The sequence below is a fragment of the Ceratotherium simum genome, chromosome 29, assembly GCF_057802395.1.
Source record: "Ceratotherium simum simum isolate JZ-2026a chromosome 29, ASM5780239v1, whole genome shotgun sequence".
Taxonomy (NCBI): domain Eukaryota; kingdom Metazoa; phylum Chordata; class Mammalia; order Perissodactyla; family Rhinocerotidae; genus Ceratotherium; species Ceratotherium simum.
The window spans coordinates 25,193,804-25,213,221 of NC_141928.1; the positions used below are offsets into that span (position 1 = coordinate 25,193,804).

Genomic DNA, 19,418 nt, shown 5'->3' on the forward strand with positions numbered 1-19,418 from the left:
GCATTTGGTGTGACCAGGTGACCTCTTTGAACCTTGATTTTCTTCTCTGTAAAATGGGAAGAATAATATCTGTCTCCGAGGGGATGCTGAGAAAAATGAAGCTACACCTACCTCCAGGCCTGGCACTTAATGATTGTTCTATGCATGTGTATTTGTTCCTTTTCCTTCGACCACCTTCTTTACTATATTATTTTGAACTCCCCATTTTATATCAGTTACCATTTTCTCTTTTGTGTCCTCATCTCAACTCTCTTGCTAGACACAGCCTTCAAGCTTAACTAATGCTGGCCTCCCTCTGAAGATCCCAGGGCAGTCTATCAAATCTTCTACACCAAATCACCTGGGATGTTTCTTTAAAATGCAGATTCCAGGGATCTACCTCCAAAGGCTGTGATTCCATGTGCCTGTCTGTGTGTGGTCCAGGAGTCTGCAGTATCATCAGCACCCCTAGCTGTGCTAAATGAGGTGATCAAGGGCCACACTTAGAGAAATCTGTGATCTGAGTAAACTTTGCCTCAGAAGCCCTAGAGCTGCATTTTCTTCAAATTCAGATGTGAACAAAGACAGCAAACCTAGTTTTCCAGTCCCCCATGGGGCCTCAGACTGAGCTGACCCAGAAATCTGAAGTGAGTTCCTCACCCACACTACTCATTTCTGTTCTTCTTGACGACATGGAAACATCACTTTTGCCTATCCAGCATCCATGTCCCCTTTCTCTGGTGACCCTCTGGATTTTCCTCACTCCTGGTCAAAACGGTTCAAGCAAGGCTGATGCCTCCCCCCAACTCAAGTCAATGAAGGTCAGCCTATGGGACATTTACTAGGACCGGGGAGAAGATTGCCCTTCCTTGAGGGATACTGAACTGGTAGGAACAGAAGCCTGGAGCTGCCTGGGCTAGTCTTACATAAGGTGGAGAACCTCCTGAGAATGAAACCATAAAGATCTGTGACATCTGTAGGCCCCTGGGGTTCCTGATAATATGAGTTACTAATTCTCTTTTTGGTTTAAGTCAGTTTGAGCTGGAATCTTCCTTACAACTGCGAGTTCTGACTAATACACAGAACCGACCCCCCAAATGAAGGCCTTTACATCACCCTTTCTCTCCTCCTCTCACCCCTAGCTCTCTGCACCAATGGATCCCCCCTCACTGGGCTGTCCCAAACAATTCCCCTCCACCTCACTTTCCTCACAGAACATCACCTCCTTGCCACAACTGAAATCCTAAGGATGCAAGTTTATATCCCTGTAGGCAGGGGACGTTCCTCTTTAGGTAGGGCCAGGTCTAGCCCACTTTTCTTTCACACTTAGATAGGGAAAAAATCCTTTTCCTTTGAGACTCGTGTTATTGAGCTCACTAATCTTTACTAATTTCCTGGTTACTTAATTCACTTAGGACTTGCACATCTGTTTTACAGCCTCTTCTACCTCTGCCCTCATTCCAGAGGGATCTCACCATTCCATTTAATAGCCTGTAACCATACTTTATACAGCACTTACTGCATATCAGGCAAGATTCTCAGCACTTTACATATATCTTAGCTCACTCAACCCTTATAATAGCATATTATCCCCATTTCATAGATGAGGAAACTGAGGCATAGAAAGGCTATTTAGACTTGTCTAGAGTTACCCAGCTACGGAGTGGTAGAATGGGGATGAGGACAGGGAATCTAATCACAGGGTCTGGGATCTTAACACACACGCCAGCCTCCCAGTTCCCTCAAATTGTAGCATCCCCCATATCTACTCTATATTGGTCCTGTGAAGGTGGGAGTCAGGACCTCCTCCAACCGAGTCACTGGACATTTGTAAGGTCCTTGGAGAGGAGGAGATGTCAGCTGAGGGTGGTTTGGATGGGCATTGGAGATCTATACCTCCCCTTCCTACAGCTGAATCATTTAAGGTCATGTCCCGTGTAAATGTACCAACTGATAGATAGGCCTAGAAGCTGGGATGTAAGTTGGGCTGAAGACAGAGCAGCAGCAAAGCAAGTTATATATTCTGCTCCTGGGACTCCAGGAGCACAGGCCTCTCCTCTACCCCAATAGTCTTCATTGTCTATGGGAAGCTTGCTGCATTCAGGCCAGTCCACCCTCCTCTGTCTAGGATTGTCCTTAGCATGTGTCCCTTGTCTATATCCTTACCCACGGCCCTGTGCTCCTCATCCCTCCAGAAACTTTGCACCATAGGTTCAACACCTCTGGTTTTCTTCCTTCCTCTGTTTGAGAGAGCGCGGAGAAGCTAGGGGCCCTGAGAGGAAGCCAGGGAGCAATTTCACCATCCCAGCCAATCACACATGGATGTAGCTTCGTCCAGAGCTGCTCCACTCTGAAAATTCACACTCAGACCCCCCACCCCAACATTCCGGCTCTCATTCCTCTCTCCAGCCCAAAAGCTTCTCCACCTCCCCTTCCAGCTGCTGAAAGGCCCTCCTGGCTTCACAATGCCCGCTAACATAACTTCCACGAGCCCCAGTCCTGCCGGACGCAACCTGCCACACGCATCCCTATAAGAACACAAACGGCCCACTTCTCTGCTCCAGGTCTACTACTGGTAGAAAAAACTCAACAAATGTGTGTACCGGTGCCATCAGAAAGATAAGGTCGCCAAGCTCAGCATGGCCCCCCATGACACCAAGCAAGCCTTATCAGTGCTCACAATAGCTACCGTTATAACTATTTACTGAGCGCTCACCATGTGCCAAGCAGTATCCTAGTCACTTTACAAGCACTTGATTTAATCCTCAAAACACCACCATGAGTTAGAGACCATCATGGGTCCCATTTTACAGAAACGAAAACTGAGGCACCGGGCGGTCAGGACCCGCTCGGGGTCACAACTGCACCACTCTGGCCGCACTCACATCCCGCACGCAGCTGTGTGCTCGCCAGGAGCCCAGCCAGGTGCCCGGCCGTCCCTATGGCACTAAACTGCTGTGTCACGCTGAAGCAGCGGCTTCACCGGCGAAAGTGAAAGAACGTGAACGAGGCGAGAGCAGCAGAGAATCCCCGCCGGGAGATCCGAGAAGGAGGCAGGCTGCACACGCAGAGATAATTCCCGGTCTTCGTTACTCAGCACCTTGCGGGGTGCGCGCGGCTGGGGGGCGGGGGCGTGGCGGGCCTCTTCCAGGAAAGCGCCGGCTTTGGCGGCACCTTCTCGATCCTGGGCGCGTTCTATGAAGGCCTGGCTGACCCCTTCCCACGTGACCCTGTGGCTCTGGGTATGGCCGTCGCCTCCCCGCCATCCCGCGCCGTGCATCTGCACGCGCCCTTCAGGTCGCTCGATGGCCCCCACAGGTCCCCAATCCCAGTCCGGGTACGGGACAGCCTTGCCGGCGGTTTCGGGCGGAGGGTGCTTCCTGGAGCTCCGCCCCGCGCCGGCGACGGCCCCGCCCCCCGACAGCGGTCCCGCTCCCACCCGGCGGCTCCGGGAGGCGGGGCCTGGCCGGGCGACTTGGCGGGCTCGGGAGGCCCGAGCGGGCGCGCCCCCGCCACACGCACGCCGCGCGCGCCCGCCCGTCCCGCCCCTACTGCATAAAGGGAAGGAGGGCTGCGCTCGCTCCAAGCTGCGTCCGACGCTTTGGATCCGCTTCCATCGCTTGTTACGGTCGCTCGTCAGACTCCAGCTGCCAAAATGGTGAAGCAGATCGAGAGCAAGGTACGCGCTCCCGGGGAAGGCCGGGCGCGACGCGCAGCCTCCGTAGCTGGGGGAGGCGAGGGGCCGGAGCTGGGCAGGCCGCCGCTCCGCATCCCTGGGCGAAGGGGACGCGGCGGCTCGGCCTGGGACTGCGAGAAGCCCGGGCCTGGGTGCGCCGGAGGTGTCGAGCATGCCCTGGAGGAAGGGCAGAGGGGGACGAAGGCGCCCTGGAGGGCGAGGTCAGGGTGCCCAGCGCTGCCCGCGCCCACTGCGCCCGGGGGATGCACGCGCACGGGGAGCGCCCAGGTGTCCCCCTCTGCGCCTCCTACACCTCCAGGTCTGGGAAGCCGTGATTGAGTGAGGGGATGTAGGGAGTCCGCCCTTGGCCCCATAAATATCCGGATACGGGCCCGGGCCAGCAGGTGGAGGGACCCTTGGAGAAAGCACGGGGTTGCTGGCCGCCACTCCCTCGCCGGTGAGCGGCGTGATCCACCCGCGCTGGGTGGGTGAGCTCCCTTGGGAGCGGATCTAGGCCGGAGACCTCCGGCTGCCGGTCCCCAGAGATGACGCGTGCTGTATCCGCGCAAAGGGGGCGGTTCCAGGCTGGAGACCCTCCTCGCGTGTGGGAGTCCGGCCCGGAGGCCCAGGTGGCCGCAAGGAAGTGAGGTCCGGGCGGCGCCCTTGGGACTCCTCCTCTTGCGGCGCAGGGCGTGTTTCCGGCAGCGCTGGCTTTGGAATGACTCAGTCCCCAAGGCTAGGCCCAGGGGACTCCGCTGCCCTACCCATTTGTGATTCACCCACAGTTGGTGGATTTCGCTGAAGCCTTAAGTTCCCCTGGGAGCAGCCGCGCCCGCCTGCGTGCTCGTCGCCCCTGGGTACCCTGTTGGTGGTTCTGTCCTTTTAGGGATGCCCAAGGCAAAAAGTGTTCTCATACTGGAGAGTCATTGCAAGCCTAACACCCTCCTGCCCGGAAAACTCAGAGCCTAACATAGTGTCTGGTATATTGTAGCTATTCAAGAAATGTTTGTTAAATGCAGAGTCATGAAAGTGAGTGAGAGAGCATTGATGTTGCTGAAACAGTGGAAGACCTCTCCAAAGCATTACCCCTGCGGTACCCCCGACCCTAGGATAAAGCAGGGGGAAGGCGAGACCTCCCCCGCCATGAGTGCCCCCACCTGTTAGCTGCTGGGATGGGCTTTGGGAAACAAGTTTCTCTGTGATGATCCCTTATCTTTTTATTACTTTTATAATCAGAAAACATGTATGATCATGGTAGAAAATTTGGGAAGAGGGAGATTGTCTATTTCCTAGAAGCAACCACAAAGTAATTGAGATTATTTTACGTATACTGTTTTGTTTCTGAACTTTTTTTCCCCGTCTAATTTAGCCTGAACACTTTCCATGTAACGAGAAGCTTTTGTAATCATTTCAATATCTGAACGCATTGCTGCACATTTCGGCAGTTTTCGATGCTTCAGTGAATATTTTTGTTCATAACGCTTTGTACAGACAGAGTTCAGACTGTTTCCTCAGGTTGAGGTCTCGAGTGCAGTGATGGTGAACCTTTTAAAGCTTGTCAATGCCCCAAGAAACATAGGAGAGTTCTCCTTGCCCTCCACCCCATGAACGCTGACTTTTCCCCCGTAACTTCGGCCAAATCATTAGTAAGAAAAATAGTCCCAATCTAATCTGAATATCTTTGATTAGTGACTCTGAACCCCTCCCCCCGCATATGTTGATTGGCTAATGGTAGTCTGTTGTCTGCTTTTCCTTGATCAATTTTTTCCTATTGGGATCCTCCTCTTTTAAATTGTGTGAGCTTTTATATTAAAATTAGCACCCTCTCATTTGTTGAAAAGAGAGCTCCTTAATAGTGAGTTTTGTTCCACATACTTTTATTCAGTACCTCCTAAGTGACAATCTGCGGTGGGGGTGTTCTCCAGCCTCTGGCGACCTCATCAGTATAACCCAGCAGGTGAGAACCCATTGAAGGAGTGAGGCAGCCTTTGAGTGGCTTCTATTAGTTGTTTCACATTCCATACACTACAAACAAAAAATTGATTCCTGGAGTACGCCTTTCAGTCCTTCCCTATTTTAGTTGTTGGAAAGATGGCACCCTCCTCCTCTCATCAGCGGGAAGATGTGCAAGGGTGACAGGAAATTCATTACTCAAAAAAGCACTAGCCTGGGGCCCAAGGACCCTGATAATCAGTTGATTTTCAAAATTGTGATCCAGAGTCATCAAAATTAAATTACTTTGACCATTACTTGTGAATATTGAATGCACCTTAGATTTTCATCCTAGTGGACTACGTTGGTGCCCTGGGCCATCCAGGGTAACTCTGAGGCACTGTGTTGGTTGAGAGCCACTAGGCTCTATTTCAGACATGAGTGGGATAATGGATTATAAATGTGATGAGAAAGAAATCAACAGTTTGTTTTCTTTTCTTTAAAAAATAGTAGCTGCCATTTATTGAACTATCTTCTACACACAGGCATTTTGCTAAATGCTTCACATCCACTCTTAAGCTTATTATCTCTGGAATGGGTATGTTTAGGAAAAGAGATGCTAGACTCTGCTCTTATCTACCTCAGCTCAGCTCCACTGTTTTGTTTTCAGAACATTTGTGTCAGTAATGGGTACCTTGATTAATCCTCATTGTTAGTTTCCAGGAGCTAGAAATGGTGCTTTGCATCTTCGATAGTCTTGAATCATTTTTAAACTGATGTCTGTTTTAGGCAAACTTTTAAGTATCAGGAGATGAGAATTTGTTATGAAGTCTGCACGTACCTGGCTCTGTAACTCCTGATCAGTTAAGCCAAAAGTTATCGTTGCATGCCTCTTTTCAGAGTTTTAGGTAGTTTTGCTTGAATTTGATTCAGAATCATTTTGGGAAACCCTTGAGGGTGTTTGAAATACATTGTATGTTGAAAGTAATCCCACCAAGAATTTACTGAGGGCCAGCCATGTTCACAAACAAATGTGTTCATCTGACCAGACGTTGGCATTCCCTGACTTGTTTCCTGCCTTACGTGGATCTTGCAGTGAAGAATGGCTGGTTTGACCTTCTACAAAATCATGTTAGGGCAGGCTTTGAATGAAATTCAGCTGGAAAAATTGGTGATGGTTTGTAAAAAATAAGTTCTGTACTTCTAACTTCCTCTCTGTGGCTTCCCACCCCCAAGCCCACCCATACACATCTCCCCACACCCAAAGGTGGGGTGGAAGTTTGTACCTGCATAACTGAAAAGCCTACAGAAGTCGTGACTTACCATTCTCAGGAACATTATTTGTGAATTGTTTCCCAAAAAAACATGAGGTAGAAACTAGAAATCTAGGGAAGTAACTGTACTTCAGAGGGATTCACTTTGGATTCACTTTTTTTTATGGTGTTTTATTTGTTTACTTTCTTTCTTTACTGCACCAGATCTGATATGATTCTTAGCTTTCAAGGGAGGGGAATGTTAGTTTTTAATTAAGCCAAGGTGACTAGTATTTTTCCCTTGAAGAAACCTAGACTTCAGATACAGATGTTTCTGTTTTGACTTCTCTTCGTTGCTCCCGTTTTGGTCAGCGCTGACTGATTAATTGTCGGTAAAAATGAGTCCCTTGTTAACTAGAAGGTTGGGTTCCTAGGGTTACAGTATCAAGACCGTCAGTTAATTATTCAGGGAGGTTGGTGGGAAGGGATTTCTTGATCATTTCTGTTGGTGGAATTTTACTTAACATGCATTCTTTATGCAAAATAACATCTAAGGAAATTCCTTTCATGAGGAACTAAAACTGTGTTTCATGTGGTCCACGATGAGGGCAGAGTTTTGAGATAAAGGGCAGAAATCAAAGATAAACAGTGTGATCTCAATTGTGGAAACTCCATTATAAAGAATACAAGGAAATATACTTAATGTCAACAGTGATTGTCTGAGCGTAAGGGTTTGGGAAGGTTATTTTCCTTGATATTTTTTTTGAGCTTTTGGCGTGTTCTACCATAGAAAATAGTTTAAGCAAAAAAGTGTTAGCTTTTTTCCAAAAAACCTAGATTTGATGTGGAAACATTTTTAATACAAAAGTCTTTTCCCTGTGTTTGCTTAGTTTGGATATAGATTAATGAACAATATTTTAGAAAACTCATGAAGACACGAATGTCGATACACTATGTACATTATATTTGTTTCATCTTATCAAGTAATACAACAACACTGTAGGATTTCTTCAAATATAGTTTGTTTTGATTTGTTTTTTTTACTAAAAATTAGGTCCTAAAAGCTGGACCTCCAAATTGTACTTTATGTCACGTTCTATCAAGTTTTATCAGGGCTTTTGGAAATGAAGCTATTAAACATATGCTTTTCTTTTTCTCTTCTTAGTTTGCTTTTCAGGAGGCCTTGAACGCCGCAGGAGAAAAACTCGTAGTAGTCGACTTCTCAGCCACGTGGTGTGGGCCTTGCAAAATGATCAAGCCTTTCTTTCATGTGAGTATTAAACAGCTTCTCCTTTGTGAGAGATTTGTGGTTACAAAGCTAGGAAAGAGGGAGAGTTGAAGACCTTTGGGGTTTTTTTTTTTGCATCTTTGGTCTAAAAGAAATAGTATAACAACTTAATTTAGGTTGACACTGTAGGCCATTGAAGACAACTTGGTTGTCTTCAAACTAAACACAGGCCCTATTTGAAATTTAGGTTTCAAAGTTGATACACCAAATTATTTATTTATTTATTTTTTGCATGACTTTTATTTTTTTGGCACCAAATTATTTTATATTAGGAGGAATTTGATTCAGAGAAAATGTATGTCCTTTATGCTTACCTGGTCCCAGGTCTAAATTTTTGGATCTTTAGTTAATCTCTACTTTTATTAAGTTTCCATTTAAGAAGCTTGAGTGTGTTGACTGCCATTACCGAGTTCTAAATCTTTGTGGATTTTTCCTTTTAAATTTTCCAGTCCCTCTCGGAAAAGTATTCCAACGTGGTGTTCCTTGAAGTAGATGTGGATGACTGTCAGGTACGTGGCTGGAAATTTGCAGTACTGCTAAGCTTTTCACATTGGCCTTTTCCTCTGAATTGCACGTGCTTGTTTTCATAAATATGTCAAATAATACTAGAACTACAGCCCTAGCTAAAAAGTTGTATTTTGGAAGAACAGGTAATTGTGCCAACTATGAGCTTAATCCTAGACATCAGGGCTCTGTCCATCACGTCCTAAAGTAAGCATACCAACAGACAGCTCTCTCTAAAATCCTGCATATTCTACCTAAAATTCTCAGATGCTCAGTAAATAGAAATTGAATTTGACTATGGTAACTAAGAGTGGATGGTATCACCAAACTGGGTGACTACTTTTAAGGTTCTTTGTGAATTAATGACACAAGGAAGTGTATTCGCAAACCTGTCCTAGTCTATTTTAGTCAATTGGAAAACCCATTTGTTTTAAAGAACAAACACCAAGGTGCCTGATAGAGAGCTCAGAGTGTAATCTGGGGGAAAATTCTAGAGTTGGTTTAATTTAACAAGTGTTTGTTTAGCACTTTATGTGCCAGGCACTGTTCTATGTGCTTTACAAATATCGATTCATTTCATCCGTGGTGCTGTCATCATCCCATTTTACAGATGAGAAAACTTAAACACAGAGAGGTTGCCATGGAGTCACAGTTAGGAAGTGGCAGAGCCAGGATTTAGAATGAGGTGGTCTGCCTTCCCAGCTGATGCTCTTAACCACATGCTTTAGAGGAGGCTCTGTCATGTGGGTGCAGGTCAGGCCCCCAGCACATGACCTCGCCTCTCACACAGCCCACTGAACAAGGAGAGTGTATTCAAGATGCATCACCCAGGGTCTCTTTACAGATGGGTGGGCCTTTCCTCTGAGCCCCAATGGGGCAGGAGGGGTTTGGGGTATGATGTCGTGGACCTGGGTTCTTGTCCTGTCCCAGTGACTTCTGTTTTAGGCTCATCTCTCTTCTCCCTTGAGCCTTGGTTCTTCTCTTTCTGTGTCCAGATCTTAAGACCTGCCGCATCAACCTCCCACGGTTGCTTATTCATTGAGCAAACATGGGGTGTTTAATAAAGGTACTGAAGGGTTAATAAAATCAGGTATATGGCAGTACTTTCTAAACCTGTGAGGACCTGCCAACACCACATTGTTTATTCTCAGCACATTTTCTGATGCCACACTCAGGCCTTTGCTGACACTGTCTTCTCTACCCAGCATATCCTTTCCTTTCCTTCCAGATGAACTCCTAGTCGTGAGCTTCACATCTTCTTCAGGAAGCCTTCCCCAGGTAGCCCCTTTTAGGCCCCAGACTAGGTTACTTTCCGTTCCTGTGTCCCCATGATGTCCTCTGCCCCTCTTGTCCTCTTGCATTTGTGGTAGTGGGACGGGGAGGATCCCGCACCTGACTGCCTGCTTGTTTCCCAGCTCTGTGCCTCATTAGCTGTGCAGGCTTGGTTACGTTATTTATCTTTTCTGTGCCTCAGTTTGATCCTCTGCAAAATGGCCACGTTAATCCAACATCATTGGTAGTTGTCAGGATTAAGTGAGATAATACCTGTGAAGTGCTTAGAATAGTGCCTGGCACGTGATAAGTACTCAGTGACTCTTGGCTATTATTATAATGATCTCTCTGTGTTTGTCCTTTACCATTAGTCCCTGTCAGTTTCTTGGGGTCAGGGACCCTGTCATATTCACTTTTGCTTCCCCTTTACCTAGCATACCTGCTTGCATGTAGTAGGTCTGGAATGAATGAATGGATCATTATTGTATGGTTGTTAAGTTATTGTTCTGATGTGTCCCAGAGTTTTAAAAGAAAGAAGTGAGAGTAGATAGCATGTGTTTGTGGAAAAAAACCCTTGTTCCCTGCTATAACCTAACTTACACTCTTGTTTTTTCATATGGTCACCTTAACCAGGTGAGAATGGCACCTGGAAGGGACTAGGGAAACTTCTGGCTGGTACTGACCCTGTCATAGCAACTGAATAGATTTTATTTGAAAGTAATAACATGTGCTAGATGCTGAGGTCAGCTCTCTGAGTGCCTTATGTCATGTAATCACCACAGTAACTATGAGAACAGCTTTTATTAGCTCCCCCATTGAACAGACAATGGGACTGCAGCATGGAAGGAGAAGTAGGTCAACCGAGGCAGAGCCTGTGGTTTTGACTCCTGTGCTGTGCTGGACCAGGGACAGGTACTCTTACTGCCTCAATCCAAAACCTTTGGGAAGTGGGTGTGCAGAGCAGTCAAGGACTTCTGTGTGACAGCTCCTCCTCCATGTCTGGGTGGCCTTCTCATAATCACCCTGAAAGTTCCAGACATTGGAGTGACCCTCTCACAAACTGGGGACCTTTCACTTTGCCGCCATATTCTAAAAATGGAGCAACATGCAGTATTTTTTTCCTTTGAATACCTTTAATGACTACTATTACACTATCTAAATAGCCTTATTGATCTGTTGCAGAGTTAAAAATTGAACTCATTCCAGAACCCTTTGGTCACCACACACACGTAGCAGCAGTCTCTGTCAGCTCCTACTCACCTGGCCATTCAGCAGAATTAGTAAGGCAGGTAATTTAAACAAAAAGCAGTTTGTTAAACAACCAGTGAGTTGTTTTTCCCCGTGGAATTTACAAATGACATGAGTGGATCTTATGGTTGCTGTGGAGTTCTGTAGGTAAAACCATCACCTTGTTTTGACTCTAAAAGAATACAGATAAGGGATAAAAATTGCATCAATCTCATTTCTGAATGTTAGGTCATATTATTAAATAGATGGAATGTCGAATGATTGAATTAGTTTAAGTTTTTTATGCAGATACTTCCTGACCATAAACTTCGGACCCAGGGTACTTTACATTTATAATGTCTTCGGGGCAAGCGGCATACAGTTAATAGAAGGATCTCTAAACACTTGGAAGAAAGTATGTTTTAGGTGTAATAGATTCAAAGGGACATATAATGTGGTACACAAAATAATTTTGAATTCATAGAAAAGTATGAGTGCTAGCCCTTTTGAAAATGAAAGACTCTACTCCCAACTCTCTACAAGGTATGATACTTATTTTGTAAATTAAAACAAGAAACAAAGTAATTTAAATCAGATAGTTTTGCAACCTTTTAGGATGCTGTGTGTTTCCATTTTGATTAGAACAGCCAGGAATGAGTTAATAGAAGTGACAAAAGGAGGTTTAAAGTTATTTCAGCTACATGCAGTGCTAAGCTAGAAACCAATGAAACTAATAAGGTAAAATGTAGTCTTGTTACGCTTACTAATAAAAACTAATGAAAATCCAAGATCGGGCAAAACTATAGGGATGGAGAACAGATCATTTGTTGCCAGGTTTGGGGTGGGAGGAGGGTTTGACTACAAAGGAGCTGCTGAAGGAAATTTTAGGGGACACTGAGGAACAGTTCTGTATCCTGATTGTGTGGTTGTGGGGGTGGTGACATGACTGACTGTGCATTTGTCAAAACTCGCAGAACTTACACGTTCCCCCCAAAAGTGAATTTTACTCTAAGTTTTTTAAGTTCTAGATCTATAAAAAACACAAACAAACCAGGAAGTGGGGGTGTCATTAGGGAGTGAGCTAGCCTTCTGAATGTTTTTAAAACCTCAAAGGTAGCTACTTAAATTTTTAAGTATACATACCTTTTAAATCACTACAGGAATAGGCAAATTAGTCCATGGAACAAGAAGTAGAAAGCAATAGAAATAAAAATAAGACATTAACTGTAGACAGTAAAGATCAAATGTTAGTTAAAGAACTACTCAACTTTACCAAGGTCCATAAAAGATTGTAATAGATGGGTATACTGTGTTCCTAGATAGTGATTCAGTTTTATTAAGACATCAGTACTCCCAAATTTTTCTAACTTGAACTCAATCTCAGTCTGACATTTTTGGGAAATTGACCATGATGTTCTGAAATAATATAGTCGGGAAAATCCTGGAAAGTATTTTAAAAAAATGAGAATAGAAATTGTGGGGGGTGGGAAAGGACAAGCCCATAAAGTATATTAGCTGCACTAGTTAAAACAGGGTGGTCTCCTAACCAGAATAGATAGGTTGATCCATGGAATAGAATAGAAAGTCCAAAAAAACAGAATCAAGTCTGTTTAACCGTGTATTAATGATTAACCATTTGGGGTTAAAATGCTGCCTCTCTACTTCATTCTTTATTCTCGAGTAAAACCTAGTAGAAATTTAAACATAAAAATCCTAGAAAATACCGAACATATGGAAATGATAGACACTGTCAAGCACATAAACCACCTTGTCTCTTGTAGTCTTAGGAATTTAACTGTTTTTCTCCTTTGCCATGAGGACGTGGGCCTGGGAAAGTTCAGTCACAGAACTGAAGTCTGTTTGATGCTAAATTGAATAAAGCCCGTGCTTTTAATGAATGGGGTCGGGAAGGGCTGATGGATTTGGTTACATGACAAGTCTTAAACTGGATGGCAAAAATCATGAATACTGGTAAAGTGACACGGATGCCTTGAAAGGTTGTTTAATAGTATGTAGCTAGAGCCTTTAAATTGAGCATGTTCTTTCAGCAATTCTACTTGAAGGGATGAGAATTGAACCAGGAAGTAGAGATATTTGTATACGAAGATTAAAGTGTTTACATTGGGCAAAATCAAAGCCTACATGTTGACCAGTGGATTAGTTAAAACGATGATGCATCCATATGATAAGGCTATTGGACCATAAAAAATGATTGTGTACATTTTCATGGGGAAAAGTCCATTGTATGTACATTATACCTAGTGTGTGTGTGTGTGTTTCAGTGCATATAACATGGATTTTGTAAAGAAAAGTATATAGCTAGTAGAGAATATGAATGGCTTCCCTCTTCCAATTTTTCTGCATTGACTGTGGATTATTCTTAAATAAATAATTAAAAATGCAAATGATCTTCCTGAACCCAGCAATTCTGCTTTAAGGTTTTTGCCCTAGGAATGTGTCTGAGAACTTATTCATATAGATATACATAAATTGGAAATAACTTAAAAGCCCAGCATGGGAGATTAAATTATGGTATAGAATCCTGTGTCCCTTTAAAAATCACTTTCACACCCAGTGAAAGAGACAATTCTTAATGCTTTAACTAAAAATTTACCATGTAAAGACTTGCCTACAATTTAAAATAAATTGTATGAACATGATTTAATACACACTAAGAGTCTATCTCAAAGCCTTGACACCATTTCTCTGTGAATGTTGATCTTTTTTCATAAACTGGAAACTGCTTCTTCCAACTGCTTATGTGAAACATAGTGTCCGCTGGTGGCTTACATGTGCACATAGAGAGGATAGGGACTGTAGTAAACAGCTGCTCTCCAGTGCCATGAGGGGCAAACCCAGTGTCCCCAAATATTCAAGTTCAAGAGGTTATCAGCTAGTGGGCAACCAATTCAAGTTTGTGTGTGTGTGTCTGTGTTTTTTGCTGGGAAATATTCGCCGTGAGCTAACATCTGTTGCCAGTCTTCGTCTCGTTTTTTTTCCCTCCCCAAAGCCCCAGTGCATAGCTGTATATTCTAGTTATAAGTCCCTCTAGTTCTATGTGAGCCACCACCACAGCACAGCTACTGACAGATGAGTGGTGTGGTTCCCCACCCAGGAACTGAACCCGGGCCGCTGAAGCGGAGTGTGCAGAACTTTAACCAGTAGGCCATCAGTGCTGGCTCTGTTTTTTTTTAAAGCACTTATCCGGGCAAAGTAATCTATCTGGACCAGATTCACCCCCAAAGACTACCAGTTTTCAACATTTTAGTTAAACCCGTGCTATCCTGCTAACTTGTCATCTTCTGGACTTCCTGATCCACAATTCGTCCAGGAGCTTTGACCTGTGCAGTTCATAGTCTTCCTGTCAGCTCTTCAGCCCATTTTCGATCCTGTCTGCTCACAGTACCGGGGAATCACTGGAGTTGTAAACTGGTGCAGTGAAAATGTCATCATCTTCATGTTGATGGTCTTATCACATTTCTTGGTAATTCCCTATAACTCTTGCTTTCAGTGACTATTCCGTGTCTGCAGCATAGCAGGCATGCAGTATATATCAGCCATTTTTATTCCAGCCATTACTGCCCTTGTGCCTCTTGTCACCCAGCATTTAAAGGAAAAGCAAAGGTTCTCTGGAAAGAACTCTTCAACAGGAGTGCCCACCACCCTTCCTGCCCAAGCTTGCCACAGTCCACGTGCAAATTCCTGAAGATGTAAAGCCATACTTTTCTTTCCAGTCTCCAAGGAAGAGGTGAAGTTAGGCCAGCATGTACCATCTACTGGAGATGGCTCCATTTTTAATTCCTGTGCCCCTCACTCCCGAATCCCAAACTAGAAGTCACCCCGGTGTTTGTAGTTGACCTGCCTTTCCCCTGAAGGTTCTTTGGTTTCCATGATCTGGTTCTCGGAGTTCTGCCTCCTCGGTTGCTGTCCTCACAGCTTTTGCTGCTTAGGTGCTGTGAGGTTGTGCGTTTTCTTCCCCACCCTCTTTTTTTGAGTGCCAAGCTGACATTTTCAATCCCTATTGGACCTCTTCACCTGAAACTCTGGTCCAGACCAACCCATTTTCATGGCATTTCCCTCCAAATCTTGTGTGAATGGGGTATTGAGAGGGCAGTGTTAAGTTCTCACTTAGTGTTCTTGTAACAACACCGAAGAATGCTTGAGACTTCGATGATCTTTGAGTTGCAGAAAAATCTTTTGATAAGAGCCATATCTAGAAGAGAAAATATGCACCAACTAGCCTGATTCACAATGTTAGGAGTTAATCTATTTTCCGTTAAGCCAGGAGTCACCCTGGGCCCAGCTTTATGCTGATTTAAAGGGCTGAGGAGGAACCTTGTAATGTCCTCAGGTGGCCAAGTTTGAAAACCTACAAGTAAATTTTTAATTAAAAATAAAAGAAGCAGAAAAACCAGTATGGAGTTGTCCCTTTGGATTACTATGACTCTGTTCTTGAACAATTCTTTTGCAAATAAATTAACACTGGACTTGAGCCCTATGATCATCATCTCTGATCACTCCCATAATAAAACTGGAAAAACTATGAACAAAGACAACAGTTGCTAATTCTGAGGAATAGTTCAGATTAAAATCCTGAGTGCAGTTACAGCAGAATTTGTTATTGCTTCTTTATGATACTTGAAATAGTCAAGATATAACTGATTACACAACTTATTGAATCACTGTCTAGCATCTGATGCTAGTAGCATTCCGCTTGTTGGTGCCCCTCAAAGAGGAGAGTACATATTGATAAGAATTTTAGTTGAGAATGTGACCAAATTGGCTTTTGTGCTGCCGTTGTATTCACTATATCGATTTGCATGTGCTAAAAAAAAAGTCCTAAGGCTGAGATGTGGGTATATAACAGGACACAGAATCCTGTTTGGGATTCTTCTGTCAAAGCTTGGTACTCATAGTCTTGTTTTCTCCTCTCCTCCTACCACCCTCTCCCCCAGGATGTTGCTTCAGAGTGTGAAGTCAAATGCATGCCAACCTTCCAGTTTTTTAAGAAGGGACAAAAGGTAGGTACATTTGACCTTGAAGGAAAACATGATGTGAATGAAGAAACTGTAGGGACTTATCCCTTCACATTGGGAAGCGTGTCCCCATTGTCTACTTTTAAGACTATTTAAATATGTCATTCTTCATTGATTTAAATACATAATGTGACATCTAATTGAAAATTGATCTTTGCTGGAGCTAGTCACTAAAATCCTTTTGATTCGTGCTTCATATTTATATTATAAAGTGCATTTGTCTTTGTTGAGGTATTTCTGTAAAAAAAATTGTATTTGAGACTTTGAGGGTTTTTCTTCTTAGTTTTTGTTTTTAACTAAAAAGAACTTTGTGTTATCTAGGGATGTTAATTTTTAATGAGATTATACTTCCCCCCCATTTCTTCCCATTGTATCATCATATCTTAGACACACAATAGGGACATGATGTACATCTAATGTCAATTCAATGTTCTCTTAACAGGTGGGTGAATTTTCTGGAGCTAATAAGGAAAAACTTGAAGCCACCATTAATGAATTAATCTAATCATGTTTTCTGAAAACATGACCAGACATCAGCTGTTTAAAACCTGTAATTTTTTTTTATTTACAAAAAGGAAAGATCAAGTATGAAGACTATATACCCAACTGCCATCTGATTATAAGCGACAATAAAATATTAATTCTACCCTTTTTAAAACTGTCTGGTGTCTCTGAATAGCTTTCAGAATAAAAAGTGGGCATTAGATATTTAGTGTCCTAATTAGTTTCCTATATTCTTGATCACTTTTTAGTAATCTCATACATTATTAAGATTTTTTTCTATTATTACTACTTTAGTGTAGTTCTAGAAAAATCTTGTTGGGAGCAGTGCAGATAATAAAGTAGTATGTTAAAATTCTGTTATTTTTTGACCCTTATGAACAGAGAAAATAGTTTTCTGTTCTAGCAGGCAGAGCCCGTGTGCTGTCTGAATGATCAGCATGACCACAATTGATGTCCACCTGTGAAGGAACTGTTTATCTCTAGTTTGAGATTCCTCTTCAAAAGGTCGTAGTGAGCTGCTAATTTTGCTAATGGGAACTGAGTCCTATTATATCAATTGGGAATTCATCATGGTCAGCTCACAAGGGAGTTCCCATAAACCTCACCATGGGAATTTTGGTTCCCTCAAAGTATCTAGGAAACTGCTTTTATAGGCCAGATGGCAGTTTCAACCTGAGTGGTAAATGATGTAGAAGTTACTAGTTATTTCATTCAAAGCACATTAGGTGTCTGTGTTCTAGACACAACAAAGGGCTGGAGGGATGCTTGAAAAAGGAGTTCTTAAATTTGTACAATAATGAAAATCATAGAATTAATCATATGCCCTGCACCATCCTTACATTAATTCAATCCTTGCAACAATCCAATGAGCTAAGTACTATAATCCCCATTTCCCAGTGAGGAAACAGGCAAAGAGAGGTTGAGTAATTTCCCCAGTGTCACGCTAGTCAGTGGAGGATCTGAGATTCGAACCAAGGGATCCTGGAGCCTGAATCCGTCCTCTCAACCACTACACTGCCTCTCAGTGTAACAACCTGAATAACTGGTAAAGCCATGGGCCCTTACGTGGGTTTCTTCATCTAAAATTAGGTGCTGAGCTTAGATAATCTCTCAAAATGTTAACTAAATGTCTACTATGTGCCAGGCACTGTTCTAGGCTAGGGATAGAGCTATGAATAAGACATCCTTTTCATAGAGCTTACATTCTAGAAAGGGAGGCAAACTAATGAATCATAGACTGTGTTGTATTCTATGAGGGCCAAACAAACATGAGCACAGTAATTGAGAATAATAGGGTGACCTGCTTTGGATGGAGTGGTTGGGGTAGGGTTCTGTGAGGTGACTAAGCTGAGATCTGATGGCGAAAAGGACTCTGACCAGCAAAGAGCCAGGGAATCCACTTCCAGCAGAGAGAATGGCATGCACAAAGGCTGTTGAGTCAGAAAAAGAGCTTGGAGCGTTATAGAACCATCAGAGAAGCATGAAATAAAGCTGATAGAGTAGCAGGGGCCAATCATCCAAGGCTTGATTTGTTGTAGGTGCAAAGGAAAGCCATGGAAGGGTAAGCTGGAGGTTGCTGTGCTCTGATACTCAGTTCGTTTTGGCAGCTGTATGGAAAATGGGCTGGAGGAGGCTAAGAACTGCAAGACCAGTTAGGCTTTTGCATTTACCTGGGCTGGAGATAATGATGGCTGTGATTGGGGGTGGTGGGGAGGTTGTAGAGAGGGAACAAAACGTGTATGAAGACAATCCAAGGACTCCTGGGAGTGGGATTCTAGAGCACATCCCAGGTTTTCAGCTTGGGCAAGTGGGTCATTGAGGTCCCATGTAATGAGTGAGATGAGGATTGGAGGAAGTGGGTCAGATTCTCTCTGGACATGTTAAGATAGATTCTTCGGTGGTGTGCATTCAAATGAAGATGTGCAGGCTGTTGGGTATAGGACAGGTCTGGACTGGGATAAGAATCTGGAAAACATTGTCATGTAGATGGCTCAGGAATGTATGTGATCACCCAGGAAGAGAAGAGTGAAGAAGGCTCAAAACAGCCTGGAGAACTCCCAATATTTAGAGACTAGTAGAGCAGGAACCAACAAAGGTTTAAGGGAGACCAGAGGGAAAGGAGGAGAACCAGAAGAGGCTTTTATCCCAAAAGCAAAGAGGAGATATCAAATGCTGTTGAGAGGCTAAGAAAGATGACAGGAAAACAAAACGGAGGTGGTAACTGTGACAAAAAATTCCTGTGGAAGGATAGGACGGAAGCCAGATTGGTGAGAACTGAGGAGTGAATGATCAGAAATGACCTGGAAATCACACTTTTCATATCTATCCTAAAGGAAGTAACGTTTGTGAAGAAAAATGTCCAAGGATAATTGTTGCAGGATTGTTTGTTTATAGCAGCACAAAATTGGATCTCCATCAATAGAGGGATGGTTAGATTCAACATGATAAATCCTTTCTAGGTACTATAGAATAAGGAGCTATCAATACTGCAATAGGAAAATCTCAAAGTCACTGAGTGAAAAAAGCCAAGTTGCAGAATGACATTAACAATACAGAACAGTATGATTCCATTTGTATAAAACAAAACATGCTAGCCATCCCCATAGGTAAATCTTCATGTAAATTAAAAGGAAAAGATCTCCAAGGAGACGTTTCTAGCTAATCACAGCAGTGACTTCTGGAGAGGGGGGTAGGTAGAGATTGATGGTTTTTAGTTTTATCTGTAAATGTCTGGATGTTTCATAACA

At 43.6% G+C, this 19,418-nt stretch overlaps 1 protein-coding gene across 1 annotated transcript; it reads left to right on the forward strand.

Moving 5' to 3' along the window:
- The first annotated feature begins 3,492 nt into the window (after nt 1-3,492).
- TXN (thioredoxin) lies at nt 3,493-16,825 on the forward strand. Its single transcript, XM_004423319.3, has 5 exons — nt 3,493-3,658; nt 8,006-8,110; nt 8,578-8,637; nt 16,087-16,152; nt 16,610-16,825. The coding sequence occupies exons 1-5, from the start codon at nt 3,635-3,637 to the stop codon at nt 16,670-16,672; spliced, it is 318 nt and encodes a 105-aa protein (XP_004423376.1). The 5' UTR covers nt 3,493-3,634; the 3' UTR covers nt 16,673-16,825.
- The last annotated feature ends 2,593 nt before the right edge of the window (nt 16,826-19,418 follow it).

Excerpts from the sequence above, each read along its gene's own strand:
- TXN (XM_004423319.3), top strand. The coding sequence starts at position 3,635 with ATGGTGAAGCAGATCGAGAGCAAG. Across the intron at positions 8,111-8,577 it reads TGATCAAGCCTTTCTTTCAT|TCCCTCTCGGAAAAGTATTC; the intron begins GTGAGTATTAAA and ends TAAATTTTCCAG. Across the intron at positions 8,638-16,086 it reads TAGATGTGGATGACTGTCAG|GATGTTGCTTCAGAGTGTGA; the intron begins GTACGTGGCTGG and ends CCTCTCCCCCAG.